The 19820-nt window shown below is 53.3% G+C and overlaps 1 protein-coding gene across 1 annotated transcript; it reads left to right on the top strand.

Annotated features, from left to right (window-relative positions):
* Positions 1–4552: 4552 nt before the first annotated feature.
* On the top strand, positions 4553–17382 carry LOC119099793 (uncharacterized). Its single transcript, XM_037222874.1, has 4 exons — positions 4553–4916; positions 16020–16102; positions 16437–16531; positions 17279–17382. Exons 1-4 carry the CDS (start codon positions 4884–4886, stop codon positions 17380–17382), a joined length of 315 nt encoding a protein of 104 aa, XP_037078769.1. The 5' UTR covers positions 4553–4883.
* Positions 17383–19820: the final 2438 nt, after the last annotated feature.

Genomic DNA, 19820 nt, shown 5'->3' on the forward strand with positions numbered 1-19820 from the left:
AGACTTGTCACGACATGGATTTTCCCTTCGGTGGGCGTGGAAAAGTGCCAACTTACAAGCTGTACAATCGCAAATCCGTGGTTTACGATATGGTTCATGAACCACAGTAGTCTTCTATGGTACTCTACCATGGTACTCTTCCTTCAGTTGGCGAGCCCCCTTGCAACGAACTGGGATGTCTCAACACAGGCTGTGTCCCGTCTCCACGTTCCGGGAGTTGCACCTGCGGCGCAGAGCACAGCCTCTTAGCGCGCTGGCCAGCACGAGACGGTGGGGCACAGCTGCCGGGCAGACGGCGGCGTGCCGGCCGGAGCGGCCCGTCCCAGCTGCATCGTCGGCCGGCCATCGCTCGCCGCCGCCAGACGACTTGACCCAGCCTGTCGGCCGATCTGGACCGTGACGGGCGTAGGCTGGCGACGGCGCCGACGCGTCCCTGACAGCCGCCGCAGCGTCGTGATCGACGAGCGGGCCGGCCCGTGACGCGTCACTATCCACGCCTCGCCCCAGACGCCACTCGGCTGGCTGGCTGGTGTGAAACCTCGCGGTTTTTCCTGGATGGAATGTAGGCATGTGACGCGCGACGTTGTAGGAATGTTAGAGATGCGGCTCTCGTGTCACTTATCGAGGGTGACGCTTCGTCGTACCTCCTGCGCTGATCATGTGTTGCAGTGAAGTCCTCAACCATCCGCGGACTTGCCTTTGCAGTGAGAGGGGGGGGGGGGGGGGGGGCGGGGGCGTTGTGGGAGTTACCCGTCATCAAAACAGCCTGCGGCGTAGCTGGAGAAACGATGAAGCTAGCCTTACGAAACTTGCGTTGTTTTATGCCATGCTCCTTGTTTACATATGCTGACATTTTGTGATCCGGGCCATGTCCTCTTACGCGGCCAAGGTGGCCTATAGTCAGTGCGTGTGTCTTACTGGGCTACGGTTTAATCTTGCAAATAGATCGTTGAATGCAGTGTTATTTAACGTCTTCTACTTATCACCGCAATTCAGCATCAGCGTTGTTTTGGCAAGCTATAAGTTCACTAGAACAAATACGTGCTTGGGAGTACTATGACAGCGGTTTGACTGAAATGAAAAAGCAGACATAAATGTCATCTACCATTGACTAGACTGGCTATATCTTGGCATAACCAGTTCGCGTTGCTGAAATACCAGATGGTTACCTCTCAGCCAGCCAGCTCGCAGTCGACTGCGAGCTGATGCAGAGTCCCGTCAGCGCAAGCATTATCTCAGGAGCACGCGTGGCAGTTACTTCAAGCGATTGCGATGTTTGACCGGCTTTTGTTCTTGCTCAGCTTGCCTGTCATTGACTTTGGAATTGAATGGCATTGCTGCTATTCTGCTTAGGCTGTCGCATGCTCAGTGAGCTGCACGAGTATCTGAGCGAGCGCTGGGCGAACTCAGGCGTGGAATCCGGCTAAAACAGTGGCAGATCCAGAGGGGGACGGGGGCACCAGGTCAATGCCCTCCACCCAGGACCCCGTCGGGGCCCCATAGCATTTGGAGGGGGTCACGACCGGTCGAACGGATGTGGTGTTTTAACAAACGCAACAAAATTGGACACCTTCGGGTCCCCAGACGTCCAAGAACAGTCGCAAGCAAAAGTGAAGGGCCTACGAACAGACAAAAATAATTACTCCTGTGAGGGTGCTGATTAGCAAGGCTTTTAAGGCTCATTACGCCGTCCAAATATCCAAAACGATCAACAGCCCAAAGGGCTGTAGACTGTGTTCCAGTGCGCCCCATATGTTATGGTGGGTCCTGTGTTTCTCTTGCGGCCCATATAAGTTAACAACAAACCGGGGTACTTGATGTTCGGCGGCCCTCTACATTGGCTGAGGGCTTTTCCCAAAATGTCAGAAGTCGGGAGAACTTTACTCTGCTGCCGAAAACCCCACTTGTGTTTGTGAGCACCAAAAGTCTCTTCACTCATTCTGTTTCGCCTACTTGTGTGTACGAGCCTGACTAAGTCTATTCATGCATATAGGTCTGAGATCTACACGATGACGATTTCCCTAAGCGCTGTAGCCGCAGAGAGCAGCAACCGGGTATGTCCAGATGCATTTTTGCACTCAATTGCCTTAGGTAATGTTTTGCGTGACCAGCGTCGTATATGTCATTTTCGTGGTTATTGAATGTGCACTACTCAGCACATGTGTGCATTACGTTCCTGATGCATTTTTAATGCTAGGATAATTTGAACTCCTGGAATACAGTTAAAACTAAAACTCTGCATTAGCCATTAGCCATCACCCAATCACATCGACCTTACGACTAGCCGCCGGAGGCTACCCAGCCGTAGCCGACCTTGGAGTCAAGTTCCGTGCTTGACTTTGATGGCACGAGCAGCGAGTCTTAACTCCTTTTGCTATCTGTCTTCCGACACACTTAGCCTCAAAATTACAGAATTCACCACTATTTGGAGAACATGAACGCTCTCCACGTGTGCACATACGAACCTCATTTGGTTTTCTGGGGCTGCGCTGAGGAAGATGACGTCCGTTATTAAAAATAAATGCATGAGCACCTTGAAGTTAAACGGTCGAAATCCAAGAGCTTTTTGGAGACCTCCCAGACTGCAGAGGTCCGCAATGCTGCGTGCCCCCCCCCCCCCCCCCCCCTCCCCCCCATTGGCGAAATCCTGGACCTGCCGCTGGCTGAAGGATATGTTTTTGTCCCTGTCTGCTTATATACATTCATTTGGTAAACTTGCATGGTCTCAAAATTACGTAAGTTGTTCAGTGCTTTAGCGAAGGGCATTATTCACATTCACATATTCACAATAGCAGAAGTGTTCAAGAAGTGTTCAGTATTCATTTTTGCTATTGTTTCGATAAAGGCACGTTGCGGACATATCAACCCAACTATATGTCCATTCTCCTGGTTTTTCTATCAAGGAATAAGGCTAATATTACTGTCTTATCTAGGTCTCAAAGTTACTATCAAGCACGCATGGGATGGCTTGTCTGCATGCGTGACCACAGACTTCAGAGGACGAACGAGATTCATACCATGCTCAGTAGAAAATGCTCTCTTGAAACGGATGAGTTTCGCATTTCCACGCAACTATGTCCAGGCGGAAAGCGGCACGTACCAAGGCCCTTAGATAAGTGTGATGAAAGTTAATGAACAAGCCAGACCTACATTACGTGAGAGCCGGTCGCAGTAGGGCAGTTGATTTGGTTTGTAACTTTGGAGCATCCCACGGTGATCATTTTACACTGCTTTCCGGGACCACCTTGCGCAGCCAAACACAGCCTCCTTTGAAGACCGGGGGTTGACAACAAATAAGCAGGCTAGACGCATCATTGTAGCTTACCACAGCCCTCCATATTTTTTTTTTTTGGGGGGGGGGGTTGATGTCACCTTTCAAATGGCTCATACCATGACTCATATTTCCCGGAATCGTATATCTGGATTTGGCTCTGCTTTTAAATTCACTCTGTGCTCAAAATTCATTCGTGGATCAAAGGACGCTTAGTCATAACAGAGCAGCTAAGAATGCATGTCCTGTTACGTCACGCGGCAGCTCGAGTTCCAATCCTCAAAGGCACTTTCGGCACTTTCAAAGGCACTTTCGCCCATGCTGTGCCGCTTTTTTGCGATCCCTCGCGGAGAAAACCCTGCTTTCAGTATTTACATTCCACCACACCTCGCTATCACCCAAAGAATTCGTCCTCCGGATCGACGTGTGCCATTGACCAAGCCCAGTGTCAGCGAGTAGCAGCAAAAAATAGCGGTCACTCGGCCACAACTGTTGCGAGACGGATTTTGAGCGGTTCGCAGAGCGATGCGGGAGACGACGCCGGCGGTGGTGGGTCAGACTGCCCGCCACTCAGGTCCGAGTAGATCAGGTCCGAGCAGGTCAGGTCCGGCCACTCAGGTCCGAGTAGACCAGGTCCGGCCGTTCGGGTCCGAACAGGTCAGGTCCGGCTGTTCAGGTTCGAGTAGATCAGGTCCGGCCGTTCAGGTCCGAACAGATCAGGTCCGGTCGCTCAGGTCCGAGTAGATCAGGTCCGGCCGCTTAGGTCCAAGCAGATCAGGTGCGGCTGCTGAGGTTCGAGAAGATCAGATCCGACCGCTCAGGTCCGAGCAGGTAACGCTGCGCCCGGGCAGACGGCATGCTCGGGTCGGAGCGTGCGTCGCGCCTCACAGGGGCGCCCACGCGTGGAGGATCCACTGCCGTGACACAGTTCCGAGGCGGGTCCGGCGCCTCCAGTGACCCGGCCGAGCCTGGCCGCAGGACCACCGACCGCCGACTACGCAGCCAGAATAATGAGCACTCTAAACTTTTATGGTCGCTGTGCGTCGCCAGAAGTCCAAAGCGAATACCGTGTGGGAGCACCACACACTGCGACCCCAAAAATGGGGCTGGGTGCGAGGCATTCCGGGCCAGAATGCTCCGCGATGCCCCCGGGAGGGATCAGAGGCCAGGCGGATGATTGGCGCTTACATCTAGCTGGGCATCCACTTGGGTTGGTCCGGGAAGCGAAGGACGATTAGCGGACGACCCTCAGTGGGTCTCATATCGGTGGAACACCGGGAGCGCTGAGAGCCGCGGACCGTTGGATGCCCCTCAGCGGCCAGGTGCGTGGACGCGAAGCGGAGTGTAGGACGCGCCAGCGTGTGCGCTGTCCGGTGGCTCCGTGAACGGGGGTTGGGCTCAGCTGTGCGCCGCCGGCGACGCCTGCAGCAGCGCCACGGCGGGACGCTGGAAACCATTCGCCCGCCGGACCGACAACGTGTTCATCCAACGGCGTCCGACGGGGGAGGCACCAGCTCGGCGCTGCCGCCGCGCCTGCTGGGTAGTGCCGCTCAGCGCTCCCAGCCTGCCAAGCCCGGCCGGAGGCAATGCTGCAGCCCGACATCACCCCGGCATGAGACTGACTTCAGCCCGCCAGCGCGGAATCGTTAGTATCTGCCGGCGGGTGGCCGCGCGTAGCAAGGGCCTTATGGCGGGAGTGCCGTAATGATGCGCCACTCGCCGGGAGCGTGTTATAAACGTTTGCTGGTTATTGTCAGCATGCTAATTTGAACGTACTCAAAGCTATTATCCAAGTGGCTATAACGATGTCAGTTGTATACTTAAGCAAGGGAAAGATTATTTGGCTGACACCATTAAAGCGGAAGTACGGTAGCTATCTTAGTATGCTGCCATTGTTTTCGAGCTCCATTATGAACTGGGGCGGCCTGCGCGCTCCACTGGGTGATTGTTGAAGTGACATTGGGGCGTGGTGAAGATTGCTTTGGCAACTCAAATTCAGTCAATTTATCGTTTGATCTTGCCTATCGTTTGATCCCACCGAACTAAGAGTCACAAAGAAGAGAACACGCCGCTGTATTGCGGCTCTTTCTGTGCCATTTACATGAAAATGCCAGGTACCGGGAAGATAGATGTTTTATGAAGGTTTTGAGAATGAGTTATCGGTTAATTTCTGATCAGGTGAACTGCCCTGTCAACCTACTCAGTGTCTTTTCAGCGATTTCAGCCAAATGAGCTAAGCCATTGACAACATAGATGGGCTGCCGCCTCAGAAGTTAAGGTGCTGGGAGGTCTAAAAAACAAAAAAAATGTGTGCTACGTGAGTTGACCTCAAAACACGGGTGCAGGATACGGAGATACGGAGATACGGAGATACGGAGATACGGAGATACGGAGATACGGAGATACGGATACGGAGAGCGGAGTGATAACTGCTGAGCATGCCGCTACCCTGACGTGTAATGCTCAACTCGTCGGACTCGACCGAATCGCTCCCGGGGACGATAAATCTTCTGAAGAGCTGTTGGGGGAGAGGGCGATGTGCGCCTCGGCTTTCTCCACGCAGCGTCGCAGTGCTGATGCTTGATTTTGTATCTGGGATGTAGCCGACCGCTCTGGTCACACCCACTCGGCACTTGACACTAAGTTGTTTCTTCTTCTAGCAGACGGAAGTTTTTTGAGGAGAAGGTAAGGCAATTGGGGCGGCCCTCATGCACCCCCTGTTCACCACTCCTGCCCCATCGCTGGCGTAGATAAGCGCGAATTGCGGTCGCGGTTCTTTCCTATAGTGTGTTTGCACGGCTCCCAGTCAGTGAAATAAGCTTCGTTGAATGACAACCGATGGCACACAGCCACCGGTGCCTGTGAGCGGCGGCACCTCTTGCACCGTCAAGGAGAACAACGCCAGTGCCAAGCCCAGGTGGTGGGCGTACTGTTGGAAGGTGCGTATCCCCTCAGTAACTTCAACCCAGAGCTGATGCAGCGCGCGCGGCGGGACTGGCAAGGGACCCGCCGCAGCTTAACCCCGGCACAACAGAGGCTCAAACGCACTCAGCCCGCTGCGTCCATGTCGTCTCCGTCACCGTTCATCATTTGAGCGCCGGCCACAGAGTCTTCCGGAAGACGAGCCGCGGGCCACGACGCATAGCTGCTGCCGCCGCTGAGCTCTGGTTAGCTTTGGTGAGGTCTGGTCAGCTTTGGTTAGCTTTGGTGAACTCTGGTTAGCTTTGGTAGGCTCTGGTTAGCTTTGGTTAGCTTTGGTGAACTCTGGTTAGCCTTGGCCGTGCTGCTGCAGTTGCGCCTCTCACCCCTCCTGCTTCTGTGCAGCTCGCCGGGGACACGGCCGCTCGGCGCTGGCATCAGGGTGCTTACTGATCGGATAAATCCGCGGTGACGGATGCATCCGTGAGGTGGACTGGACCGGAGCAGAAAACCTGGACTACGCTCGGATCAAGACAAAACCGGATTTGGGAATTTTCCAGGCCACACAACTCACCATCGCCATGATGGGATTTATGGCATTTGTCCAGGCGATAGCGGTTGTGTTTGGCGGCGGTACGTGCTCTCTCGTGCGCATGGTGTGTGGTGTGGGTGTGTGTGTGTGTGTGTGTGTGTGTGTGTGTGTGTGTGTGTGTGTGTGTGTGTGTGTGTGTGTGTGTGTGTGTGTGTGTGTGTGTGTGTGTGTGTGTGTGTGTGTGTGTGTGTGTGTGTTTTCAGACGATGGCGAGGTGTGCAGCATCTTTCCTGTCGCGTCGGTTGCATGTGTTATTATTGCATACATTCACAATATGGCGGAGGAATGTTAACATGTGAGTCGGGGAGTATGCACTTAGTGCATTCATTTTCTTGGAACTTGAGCTGGTAGGTACACAAACAAACACAAATAGAAGGATTGGGTAATCTCCTGGTAGACTCGAGCAATCGGTACGTTTCTCTCTCCGGCCAGTTGGTTTCCAGTGCCGGGACAGTATATTCGCCATTCATGGCTATGAAATACTTTTTTCCTGTCGCGAAAGATAACCCGTTTGTGTTATTGCAGTGGTAAGCTAGCTTATTTAGACGGTGCTGCCATACGTCCCTTGGAACATGCGGAAATATTTGACGAACATTGCTGATCCAGTGTGTGGTTCACGGCCTAAAAATCAAAGTGTGCTCTGTTTGTTCACATCCCCAGGCCTTCCATATTTCAGGATATTGACCATTATGCGTATTACAGTGCCTGTTGTCTGCTTACCTACGGCCTACCAATGTCTGCGGCCCACGACGGTATTGTTCTGGCATTTTAAGGTTAGCATTTCCGGACCCTTTCTTAAAGTCATTGGAGAGCGAGATTAGAAGCGTCTTGGTCTGGGTGGTCAATGATATCCTCAGACACTGAAAAAATCGCAGCTAGCTGAGCCTTAAAAAGTATGCTGGCTTGAGCCTGCAAGATCAGAAAGTCTGATTCTGAACCTGCACAGCATGTGCTCGTTGAAAATCTGCGATAAAATTCCAACTACGATCTCGCATCTGGCCCGTTCTCTGGAGAAATTCCGCGTGCCAGTCAACGGGAGATACAGACAGTTTTAGAGAAATGGTTACGGCCGCGCCAGATTCCTTTCCAGCACAACAATATACGAGACGATGTCGCTCATACAAAAGATGCTCGCGAATTTAACGTTTGGAAATAATGAGGCAAATAAAGCAGTACACCGGGCCTAGAAATTAAGAATGAATTCCACCGCAAACACAGAGGGATGCGACTCACTTCAACAAACCTGCATCATCCATGTAATGACGTAATCTGCATGGGTTGATGGCCTAAACGTGTATTAAGCTTTTCGGCGTTTTTCTGACAATAATTACCGACCCACAAAGAGTGGAAGGAACACCAATATCTACCAAAACAACTTCAGACATGCCGGTAAAAGCGTTTCAAATTTGTAATCGATATTTTTCAATGAATTGCACGCATTCTTACGATTTTGAGGGTATGTTCATGAGGAATGGGAATGCATCAATTATTATGCCGCATACTCATCCTGAATTTTTCCGTTTTTTGCCTGGATACATGACGTACACGGGCATGTGTTCAAATGTCATATGATCACATTACACATAATCTAAGATAGTCCTCAATTAATAGCACTAAGAATTACTTTCATACTGGCAATAAGGTCGCGAGCAATTGTTTTTAGAACGTACAAAAAATCCCTCAGTTTCATTTGAACCCGGTCCGTGATTCATTGCTGGTTATTTCCTTCGTGCTAACGGCCATTAGGGACTGGTGTGACCTGGTCGAGTTTTTTGTTTCGGTCGTTAGGCGCCGGGGTTCGAATCGGAAGATGGTGAGTAGCGGATGTCCGAACTGAGCACGAAACTCGAAATGGCAATCCGAGGAATTCTTCAGGGTGTTAAATTATTTCTCGCCCTTCCATCATCTTAAAAACACCAAGAACACATGTCGCATTTTGTTTTCACCTACTGTCGTACTCCCAATTTAATGCCAGACACTTGACGATCATATTCCCTTGTCACTCGCAAGCCTGCAGAACATGGAGGACGGTTGTTCGCCCGCTCCGTCTCCCTTCAACATCGGGACGCTCCAGAAGAGTCCATCTCGCTGAGGCGCGCCTTCAGGATGTCCCACATATTTTCGATAGAGTTCAAGTCAAGGGAACTCCCTGGCTATGTCTTCTTTTCCCAGCACCACGGAGGGGTCGTTCGATACCGCTCTTTGACGGCACGGGGCGCTTCTTTGCACAGCTTCACCCTCACCCTCCGCAGTTTTTCAATCAATATTGTCTGCGTTGCCCTTGAGTGTGCCGTGCGGTCTAGTGGGCGATGCATGTGGTGGTTAACAGTTGTATTGTTCCCCTTGCAGTTCCTGGGTGCCGATTTGGCCAATAATTTTCCCCCGTTCTGGGCTCTCTTTCGCGCAATATTGGCGTGGACAATCCTCACCACCCCGTTAACCCGAGAGCGTCGGCCTGAGCGTGGACAATCTTCACTGCCCCGTTTACCTGAGAGCGTCGGACCGAGCGTGGACAATCTTCACTACCCCGTTAACCTGAGAGCGTCGGCCTGAGCGTGGACAATCTTCACTACCCCGTTTACCTGAGAGCGTCGGCCTGAGCGTGGACAATCTTCACTACCCCGTTAACCCGAGAGCGTCGGCCTGAGCGTGGACAATCTTCACTACCCCGTTAACCTGAGAGCGTCGGCCTGAGCGTGGACAATCTTCACTACCCCGTTAACCTGAGAGCGTCGGCCTGAGCGTGGACAATCTTCACTACCCCGTTTACCTGAGAGCGTCGGCCTGAGCGTGGACAATCTTCACTACCCCGTTAACCCGAGAGCGTCGGCCTGAGCGTGGACAATCTTCACTACCGTTAACCTGAGAGCGTCGGCCCGAGCGTGGACAATCTTCACTACCCCGTTTACCTGAGAGCGTCGGCCTGAGCGTGGACAATCTTCACTACCCCGTTAACCCGAGAGCGTCGGCCTGAGCGTGAACAATCTTCACTACCCCGTTAACCTGAGAGCGTCGGCCCGAGCGTGGACAATCTTCACTACCCCGTTAACCCGAGAGCGTCGGCCTGAGCGTGGACAATCTTCACTACCCCGTTAACCTGAGAGCGTCGGCCTGAGCGTGGACAATCTTCACTACCCCGTTAACCTGAGAGCGTCGGCCTGAGCGTGGACAGTCTTCACTACCCCGTTAACCTGAGAGCGTCGGCCTGAGCGTGGACAATCTTCACTACCCCGTTTACCTGAGAGCGTCGGCCTGAGCGTGGACAATCTTCACTACCCCGTTAACCTGAGAGCGTCGGCCTGAGCGCGGACAATCTTCGCTACCTCGTTAACCTGAGAACGTCGGCCCGAGCGTGGACAATCCTCACTACCCCTTTAACCTGAGAGCGTCGGCCTGAGCGTTTCCTGTGATTGAGAGATTATCCATGTGAAAATCCTCTTCACTAAGCATTCACAGTAAGACGTGATTGCCCCAGCGCCCTGGCGCCTGGCTGGTTCTCGCCTCCCCGGACCATTCCCACGGTCCTCGCCCGACCACTTTCCTGGAAGAGCGCACTTAAAGCAGCACTCATGTTTCCTGTTTGGTAATGTCTGGAATGTGTAGCCCGATGAAACCCAACTAATCGGCTGTTTTCTAGTTTGCACATGCCACGCGATAATGTGATAATTTCGCTTGATTTCTAATTACTTCCGTCATCTGAATATGCAACGTGTTGAAGGGACGGGACCAAATGTGCTGGTGGAGGCCAGAGAAGGAACTTCAGATGGTAAATAGAGAAAGTGGTCGCAGTCTAGCAGGTATTTCAAAGAACAAGTAAATTGGTGGGTTTGATGTCGTAATAATGCTGATTTTACTTGCTTGCATGAAACAAAGCTGTCATGTGAAATTTGAACTATTTGTCTTTAAATGCCGAAAACGCTAAAGGCCTACGACAGACAAGGAAGTTATTCATTGATGGAACGTATGTGCTTTCGTCCTGCATGCAGAAGCGGATCAAGCCCGTTACGTCGAGCAGGTGCAGGTGAATGTCCGTGGAGCAATGCGTGCCGTAGACCGGCAGCTTCCCGAAATTTACGCTTCTACTGTGGTGTGGTGTGAGGGTAGATAATACAGAAATAGTTACTATAGCAGGTGTCCCACCTTCTTCACCCGCCAATGGTGCTGATGCTGATCCTCAAACACGCAACAAAGCAGTCTTGCAATCAGGTCGCGGTCAGGTGATGCGGGTGGCGGCTACCGTCCACGAGCAACTGTCCAGGGTGGTGACGGCTGTCGTCCACGGGCAGCCAGTCCAGGGTGGTGGCGGCTGTCGTCCATGGACAGCCGGTCCAGGGTGGTGGCGGCTGTCGTCCAGGGACGGCCAGTCTAAGGTGGTGGCGGCTGTCGTCCACGGGCAACCGGTCCAGGGTGGTGGCGGCTGTCGTCCACGGGCGGCCAGTCAAGGGGAGTGGCGCCTGTCGTCCACGGACAGCCGGTCCAGGGTGGTGGCGGCTGTCGTCCACGGGCGGCCAGTCCAGGGTGGTGGCGGCTGTCGTCCACGGACAGCCGGTCCAAGGTGGTGGCGGCTGTCGTCCACGGACAACCGGTCCAGGGTGGTGGCGGCTGTCGTCCACGGACAACCGGTCCAGGGTGGTGGCGGCTGTCGTCCACGGGCGGCCAGTCAAGGGGAGTGGCGACTGTCGTCCACGGACAGCCGGTCCAGGGTGGTGGCGGCTGTCGTCCACGGGCGGCCAGTCAAGGGGAGTGGCGACTGTCGTCCACGGACAACCGGTCCAGGGTGATGGCGACTGTCGTCCACGTGCAACCGGTCCAGGGTGGTGGTCACAACTGTGGAAGAAAGCATAGCCCGACAAGAAATATCCGAAACAAGGGCCTTCATTCTGTCACTTGATTTTTCTCAAGAAACCCTTGTATGCTTTTATCACCTTGCTTTTTAGCAGTCAGCATGTAAAACTTCCGAATTTGTTTGTACCTTAAATGTTGCGGCAAAAAGTTATATCTCAAAAAGTAATCTTGGCAATCCAGGCGCATGAAAGGCTGAGGGTCTCTATCGGTCATCGAGCCGATTTCGAAATTATGAAGTACATTGCAACAAACGGCGAAGTTTTTAAGTCCTGTACTAGCAGGGTGGCGGCGAGGGTGTCAAAAAAGTAAAGTATAATAATTCCGGGTCAGCTGATATTTCGTTCCATGTTTCGGAGATGCCCAGAAGCAGTCGTGACCCACGTGTAAATAAAACGTGAGCTAACACGGCCAACGGACACAGCTGCCGCAACTTTAAACTCATTTCTTACAAAAGATTGCATTTTAACTTTGTATTCACAAATTCGAGCAGTGGGAACTTTATCAAAGTAACACCACTGTCCGAAGGCTCCTTATTTCGGAAAGGGTTATCCCAGAAACGCTGCTGGCGAAAGGATAAATTTAAAGAGAGAGCCAGTTGGCAACTCAGCTCAACTCAAAAGCCAGCCCGGCTCCATCTGTTTTGCTTTCACCTTCCACTGGCAAATGTGTTAAAGGAGAAGGCGGCTGCATTCTAACATTGCCTCCGTGTGCTGGTTGTGTTGAGCCAAAAAATACATGTCAGCTTCTTCGAAAAAACTAGTCGTTTCTTTTTAGCTTCGTCTTAACGTTTTCCAAAGGTGCCAGCTTGGGACAATTGCGTCGCCCAGCACAACAGACCAGTCTGCCTGGTCCCATCCGGTAAAACCTCTCACAAGCCATCCAATGCGGTCACACGATCACACCAAGTAACCGTGGGGACCGTTTCGCCTTCCGCCAACTGGCATATGTCGCAGATCACTTCAAAGATCGGTGTTGAGCCCGGTTTGATCTGGTCGTGCTCTCTGAAATCCAATCCACGTGCTACCCCGGCTTTTTAACTTTTAGAAATCCAATCTGCTCCGCTTCTGCTTAGCAGCCTTTTAACTTCGCCGTGACGTTTTCCAAAGATGACAGCTTGAGGCTTTCGCGTCGCCCAGCACGACAGACCACTCTGCCTGGTCCCATCCGAGGAAACCTCTCACAAGCCATCCAATGCGGTCACACAATCACAGCATGTAATCGTGGGAACCCTTTCGCCTCCCGAACCAACTGGTATATGTATCAGAGCACGTCAAAGATTGGTGCTGAACCCGGTCCCATCTTGTCGTGCTCACTAGAATGCAATCTACCCGCAACTCTGGCTTTTTGTAATTTGGAATCCAATCTGGTCCGGCTCTGCTTAGCACACGTCTTTATGTCCATCCAATCTGTATTCAAGCTTTTGCTTCTGTCATAACAAACAGACAAAATTTGACACATTTCAGCACGTTGAAATCTTTCTCTTGAGCAAATTCCATGGAAGTGTTGTAACCGGCTACAAAAACAAGCAATCAATATATTAATTTGTAGCATTTTCAGCGGTTGTAAAACCCACTGTTACCAATTGATGACTTTCATTATCAACCTGACTTACATGGAAGTATGTCTAAACATATATCTGGGACATAAACCAGATGTCTAGTACTCTATATTAATTGCTTTAACTCTAAACTCTTAAGCACATGGTAGGCCCAGTAAAAAGGAAAATTCTGGTCCAGATGACATTGACGGAGTCGAGCGGATAGCAATGTTCTGCATTTCATAAGCCCTAATTGAGCTGCTAATTGCAGCTCAAAGGTGCCAGCGGTAATTCAGCATTTTCAGATTTTTAGAACTCAGCTGAAAATACATGTGCAAGCTCTTAGGCTATTGCTTTAATGCTACACAAACTCACAGAGCTGGCAGATCCCGAATGTATGAGCTCACATACAGTTTGTGCACCACGCAGTGCTTCGTGACCAAGCAACGTCACTGGGTACCACTTTTCCAAAACTAAGAAATGAGGCCATCTTCCTATTCCGGTGTCTCCGGAAATTATGAGAGGTTGCTGAAAAATGCCGGGTGAGGGTATGCCATATCACCTTTTCAAACAAAACGCGTCTCACCTCAGTTATAATTCCCAACATGTTTTCCGTCTTGGTCACCCCAGCAGCAAAAATGGCCGAAATTGAACTCGCTGCCACTGTTAGTTGAGTGCAAAGAATCTAAACAGGGGTGCCCGCATGTCACATGGTCATCGCGATCCATGGAAGAAGAACAACAAGGCTGGTAGCACGGCAATGCTGGGGCCTTACAATTTAGCGTCTTGGCCACTGGAGAAGCTGCGCCACTTTTGAACTATGGTATGCTGCTCTGAATTCATCACCGTTCTCTCTCTCCCTCTCTCTCTCTCTCTCTCTCTCTCTCTCTCTCTCTCTCTCTCTCTCTCTCTCTCTCTCTCTCTCTCTCTCTCTCTCTCTCTCTCTCTCTCTCTCTCTCTCTCTCTCCAATTTCTCTCTCCCTCTCCCTTTCTCTCTTCCTCTCTGCGTCTGCGTCTGCGTGTGCGCCTGCGCCATTCTCTCTCTTCGCGCCTGCGTCATTCTGCGCGTTTTGCGGTGCCGTCGGCAGAGTACCGCACGCCGTCCTCCAGCATCACGGCAACGCTGCAGCGGTCGAGTCGGTTCTTCACCGCGCACTGACACCCAAGCCGACCTCGCCCAGCTGACGTAATTGGGCCGCAGAGTACGCGCCGACGCTCGAACCCGCACTCAGTCAATGAACTCGGGCGAATGCGGTTCGGCTAGCGGTCCGTGGAATAGTCCCGACGGCCTGCGAATGAAGGTCGAGTGCGCTTCTAGGGGTGAAACACGGCAATCTATCCTATTTAAGGGCCGGTTTTGTGGCTGCCCAGATCCTGACCTAGGTGCACCTCGCCGGGTCTTTCTCATAACAGAGCGGGCCGTACAGCAACGTACAAATGCGGCTCACGACCACGCTATCAGCGCGCATGGTGAACAGATGAATCGACAGTACTCGAACGCACGTCGAAATGCACGTTTCGTGATTAGAAGTCCGAAGTTTTTTTTGACTACCACTCCATGAGAGAACGTCACAGAACTGTCCCACCTCATTATCCGTACCGGCCGACGGATTTTATGACAAGGGTCTGTACGTTTGGCAGTCAAGCTGTGGAGTTCCTAGACGAAGAGGCCAAAACTTGTTCTGGGAACGGTATCAGTAATTAACGGTCGGTCTTGATATGGCGGACCCGGGGGCAGACAGGTCCGGGCGTGGGCCGGGCCCTCGGACAGTGGACCAGATCAGTCCTACACCGACGGCGGCAGCGTGACGCACCGAGCTCTGCCGATCGACGCAGCGTCCTTCAGAGGGGCCGAGGGGTCGCAGGGGTGAGACGACATCGCCAGCTGCTGCCTAGTCGGACTCTGCGGGGTACGGTTCGACGGCGGTCCCGCACCAGCCACAGCGCACCACCAGTGAGTGACCCCCGCGGTCCCAGCGGGCTCGGGTCGAGGCTGTTTCAAGGTGTACGGCAGCGGAATACCAGTCAGGAACGGCAGTATTCCCACCGAGTTCCGGTCAGGAGAAGGGCCGTGTCGCTGACGGCCGAGAGGACCGCCAGCCAGTGGGTTTGTGTCCGCAGTGTTCAGAGATGAGAATCATACGACGCCGTGCTGCGCGTGCGTGTCGTTTAAAGCCGTGTCGTTTGGGGCCGGCTCTCACATCCCATTTCTTCCGCTGGAAACGCGTCCTCGCGTCCGCTTGATCCGAGCTCTTGCCAGCGGGCGACGCGGTGGGCCGAGCACGAACTCAGTGATGATTGCGACCCACGGCGGGTTTTTGTGTGAAGACTCTTGGGATGCTAACGAGGGGTCAGCATCGCGGTTACGGTCCGAAGTATGAACTGAGCGGACCGTGCCCTGGCCCCGATCTTGCGACCCGGTCTGGAGTCATTTGTCCTTGTAATGTAAGCTAAGTTGCACTGATGAGCTTGTTTGCGTGCCATGAATTCAATGGGGCGACCAATGCGTTTTATCGTCGCTGTTCGGTCAAAGGGATCACGCCGATCAGAAATCCAACGTGACATTGAGGCTCAAGCCTGCCGTGTGACACTTTTGTGGGCGTCAAGCCCATTGCCATGACGCTCTTGAGGAAAAGCCGCTAAAGTTTTCGCTCGTTCCAATCGGACTTGAGCTTTCGAAATAGCTCTAATGGCGCATGCAGTGGGTTGATTCCGTGCACCATCGGTAAAGAAACATGGTTCGTATCCTTGACCAAGGCAATCGATCATCTGTCGCCAGCCAGTGAACGGGGGTCTTCCGCATATGGTGTCGAGCGAGCGTGTATGCACACTGAGCACATTCTCTGTTGTTGCAGATGAAGGCGGCCGGTTGTCTCGTTCTCATCGTGCTATGCTTAGCCGTCAGCTACCACGCGGTCGCTGCTCGGGATGTTGCCAGGTGAGGTCAGATCGGGTGCGCTGAAGGGCATGACATTTTTCTCAGCACTATTCGGGAGAAAACCGCTGCAATGTCAAGAGAAAATTATGTGGATACACGAAGCAATCTTTCTCTTGCCGCGCTGTGTTGTTACTACCTTCAAGCACCCTTGCGCAGTGCACCGTTGCTTCGAAACTGCGCGTCATCGTGGTTTGATTAGATGCGCGCCTTTCCTTCCGCCATGGTCTCTGACGGGTACAGCGCTTACGCGCGCGCTGTGCATTGAACAGCACATATTTACGCTGCATACTGTGGCCTACGCCATTTGTGGCAACCTGAAGCACCCGTGTTTCAGGGCCAAAGAGAACTCGGATGCGGGATCGGGTACATCGACGGCAGCCGTGACAACCGTGACGGTGACAACAACGGACAGCCCGGTCACTGAAACGGGTTAGTGCCCCTCCCCCGCCCCCCCCCCCCCCCAACTCTTGGTTTTTCAGCGCGAACGTGTGTGGTTGGTCCTGTGATGAAGCCTGATGACAGATCCGGATAACCACCCTAAGATGCTAGTTGTAGTATCCCATCCCGTTTGCTTCGATCATTGCGTCCAGTTATATCCATGGACCTTCGAAGCAGGGTGCTTTGTGACCGACTGTCCACGCATCTACGAAGGGTCACACAATGCAGAAATTGGGCCGAATGTCTCGAAAGTGGACCAATCTGATTCTTCTGGCAATCACGTCGTCCTAAAAATATTACTGTGTGTGTGTGTATGGTTGCTGGCGTTAGTACCGGTTTAACCAATGCGCCATTACGTTGTCGTGATTTGGGGTTTGAGGGGGTGTCATTTGGGGCTTGGGAGGCTTCATTTGGAGTTTGCTGGTTAGTCCAACGGGGGCGAGTTTGTGACTAAAACTTCTGTCATGGCCACTCCCCACAGATCACAGCGGGGGTGGGTTTGTGACTGGAACTCCTGTCATGACCACTCCGCACAGATCACAGCGGGGGTGGGTTTGCGATGAGAGCTCCTGTCACGACCACTCCGCACAGCTCACAGCGCTAGTGTCCGCCGACCTTAAATGTCATGCCCTTCATGTCTTAAATAAAGGACAGTCACGACAGTCCGCCGACCTGCGATGATCGCCGCCCGCCCGTCCCGCTCGCACTAACGCCCTGTTGCGCTCGTTTCGCCGGCAGAGTCGGAGGCCGAGCCGGAGCCGGACCCTGAATGGGAGATCGTCTACTCGGTGTGGATGGAGCAGCTGCAAAAGGACCTGTCGGACGTCTGGGAGACAGCCTGATCAGAGATTGAACGGATGCCCATCTGATCAGAGAATGAACGGACACCCACCTGATCAAAGTGCGCAGGGTCGCCCACCTGATCAAGGGGCGCAGGGTGGCCCACGTGATCAGAAGGCGCAGGATGCCCACATGATCAGAGGGCACAGGGACGCCTACCTTATCAGAAGGCGGGTATTCACACAGCCGTCCTGCAGTGCTGTTCAGCCAAAACGCTGCTGTCCAGCGTGCTACTCGTCCAGAGCGTCACAGGCGTGTCATGTGTCATATATGTAATTATTTCGCACATTCTGAAATCATACGCTGTGTAACACGGGTGGACGACATTTTTCACCATGCCCAGCTAGGATGGACGCTCAGTATTTATGGTGTCACGTTACTAACAGGTGCAGGACGCGGAGGGTGCAACGCTGCGTTTTGAAGGCACAAATCAAAATAGGTATAAGTGCAGTGGCATTATCATCTGCAACTGGCATTTGTTGAGCATAAATATTGCAAGCGATGCCCTGCGGTTGACATGGAAATAGCGTCTGTAGCCTCCTGCTGGAGAGACCGGTGCGTCTGCCTGTATGGTGCATCACCTTCTGACCGTCCGACGGAATACAGTCTGTTGCTCAATATATGGAGAAGAATGCAAATGCTTCAGCAGCTTCAGCTAAACCTTGATTAGTTTATGTTCACTTGAACGGCATGCTTCTACTCATATTTTTGTACGTTGCCGAGAACGAAACATCCTCTAGATTTACATGGCATCTTTCAATTCGTCAGCCCTTCATTCTTTCCGTTGCAATTCACTTGTAAAATTTTGGCCTCACTTTTTGGCGAACAGAGCGCAAAATGAATTATTTTGTACGACATGTGTAACTGCAGGCAAGTTGCAGCGAGACAGGAGGCCCTCCAATTCATCCGGAAATGGGCTTCGGTGGAGCGGACACCTTCATTGTTTCTGATTAGAGTGCTGCGCGCCAGCAGCTCGGCGAGCCTCGCCTGTCCGCAGCGGAGCGCCCGTCTGGCAGCTCCTCCTCCAGTGGTACGTCCCCTCGTGGACCTGCGCCCGTCTGGCAGCTCCTCCGCCAGTGGTACGTCCCCTCGTGGACCTGTGCCCGTGTGGCAGCTCCTCCGCCAGTGATGCGTCCCCACGTGGACCTGCGCCCGTCTGGCAGCTCCTCCGCCAGTGGTACGTCCCCTCGTGGACCTGCGCCCGTCTGGCAGCTCCTCCGCCAGTGGCACGTCCCCTCGTGGACCTGCGCCCGTCTGGCAGCTCCTCCGCCAGTGGTACGTCCCCTCGTGGACCTGCGCCCGTCTGGCAGCTCTTCCGCCAGTGGCACGTCCCCACGTGGACCTTCGCCCAGCCCGGCGTGGAGCCGGCCGGCAGGCTGTCTTGGACGGCGCGCTCATGTCTGCGTGGACGGTCAGCTGGCGGCGAGCCGTCAGCTCCTGACCCTGTGACGAGCTACGCCGACGGCAGCGACATCTGTCACGCAGCCCTGCACGCAGTCACAGGCGAGCTCATTAGGCTTCAGGTGATGCCGACGGCAATTAATTTGTAATCTACGGGAGTTGGGGCTTCTCCCAGACTTATGCAATTTATGGAGGATGGCCAGAATTACTAGACGACAGATCGCATGCAGAACTGTATATCGAGAACCGCACGACCGACCAGAACAGTATGGTCATTTAGGTCATGAGTGCTGAAACCAGGCATGGTGGGACCACTATCTAACTACACAGCTTTCCTACGCAGCTATCACTATCGAGAATACAGCTTATCTACTCAGAGTGTGGCACACAGCAACAGCGCATCATTGCCATAATTGCGGAAACATCTAAACGCCGAACAGAATGCGCACGCTGCATCTAATGAGTAGCGCAAAGTTTGGTCATCTATTTCCAATACCAAGGGCTAAATCCCGCCAACATCTTGCCAGGCAGATGGTCAACGTCAGGGACGTTCTTGACGAACTGTTCCTCGTGTTAATGCACCCGCCACACGTTCACGGGCATTCCATGTATTGCTGCATTACCGCACGGTGTTACGCCCCGAGGTCTGCTCGGCATGCATGCCTCTGGAGCAGCCATGCCTCGACATGCCGTGCTAAGTTTTTGTCAGTGGCCTCTACTCCTCTGTTCGCGATGTGGCATTTTCACTTTCAGTGCCTGCGCGGCAGCGCTGTAGTGCAGCCGCCTCCAGCTCTTGCGTCAAAGGCGCTCCGTTGTCGTGTTTCCCGCTCGGCCCGCGTGTCCGACGGATCTGCGCGCCGTTCGTCAGCGCGTAAACGGCGTCAATGAATGCCCCACGCCGCCACAGAGCGGGGCGCCACTTTCGCTGTCGCGGCGCGCACGAGGGAGACAGGGCCGGTCGCCTTTGTCAGATCGGAAAGTTGCGGCCCGGTGGCCCGCTGCGCCGTCCAGGCAAGGTGAGAGGTTGACTGGGCCGTCG

The sequence above is a fragment of the Pollicipes pollicipes genome, unplaced genomic scaffold (assembly GCF_011947565.3).
Source record: "Pollicipes pollicipes isolate AB1234 unplaced genomic scaffold, Ppol_2.1 Scaffold_4881;HRSCAF=5763_pilon_pilon_pilon, whole genome shotgun sequence".
NCBI lineage: Eukaryota > Metazoa > Arthropoda > Thecostraca > Pollicipedomorpha > Pollicipedidae > Pollicipes > Pollicipes pollicipes.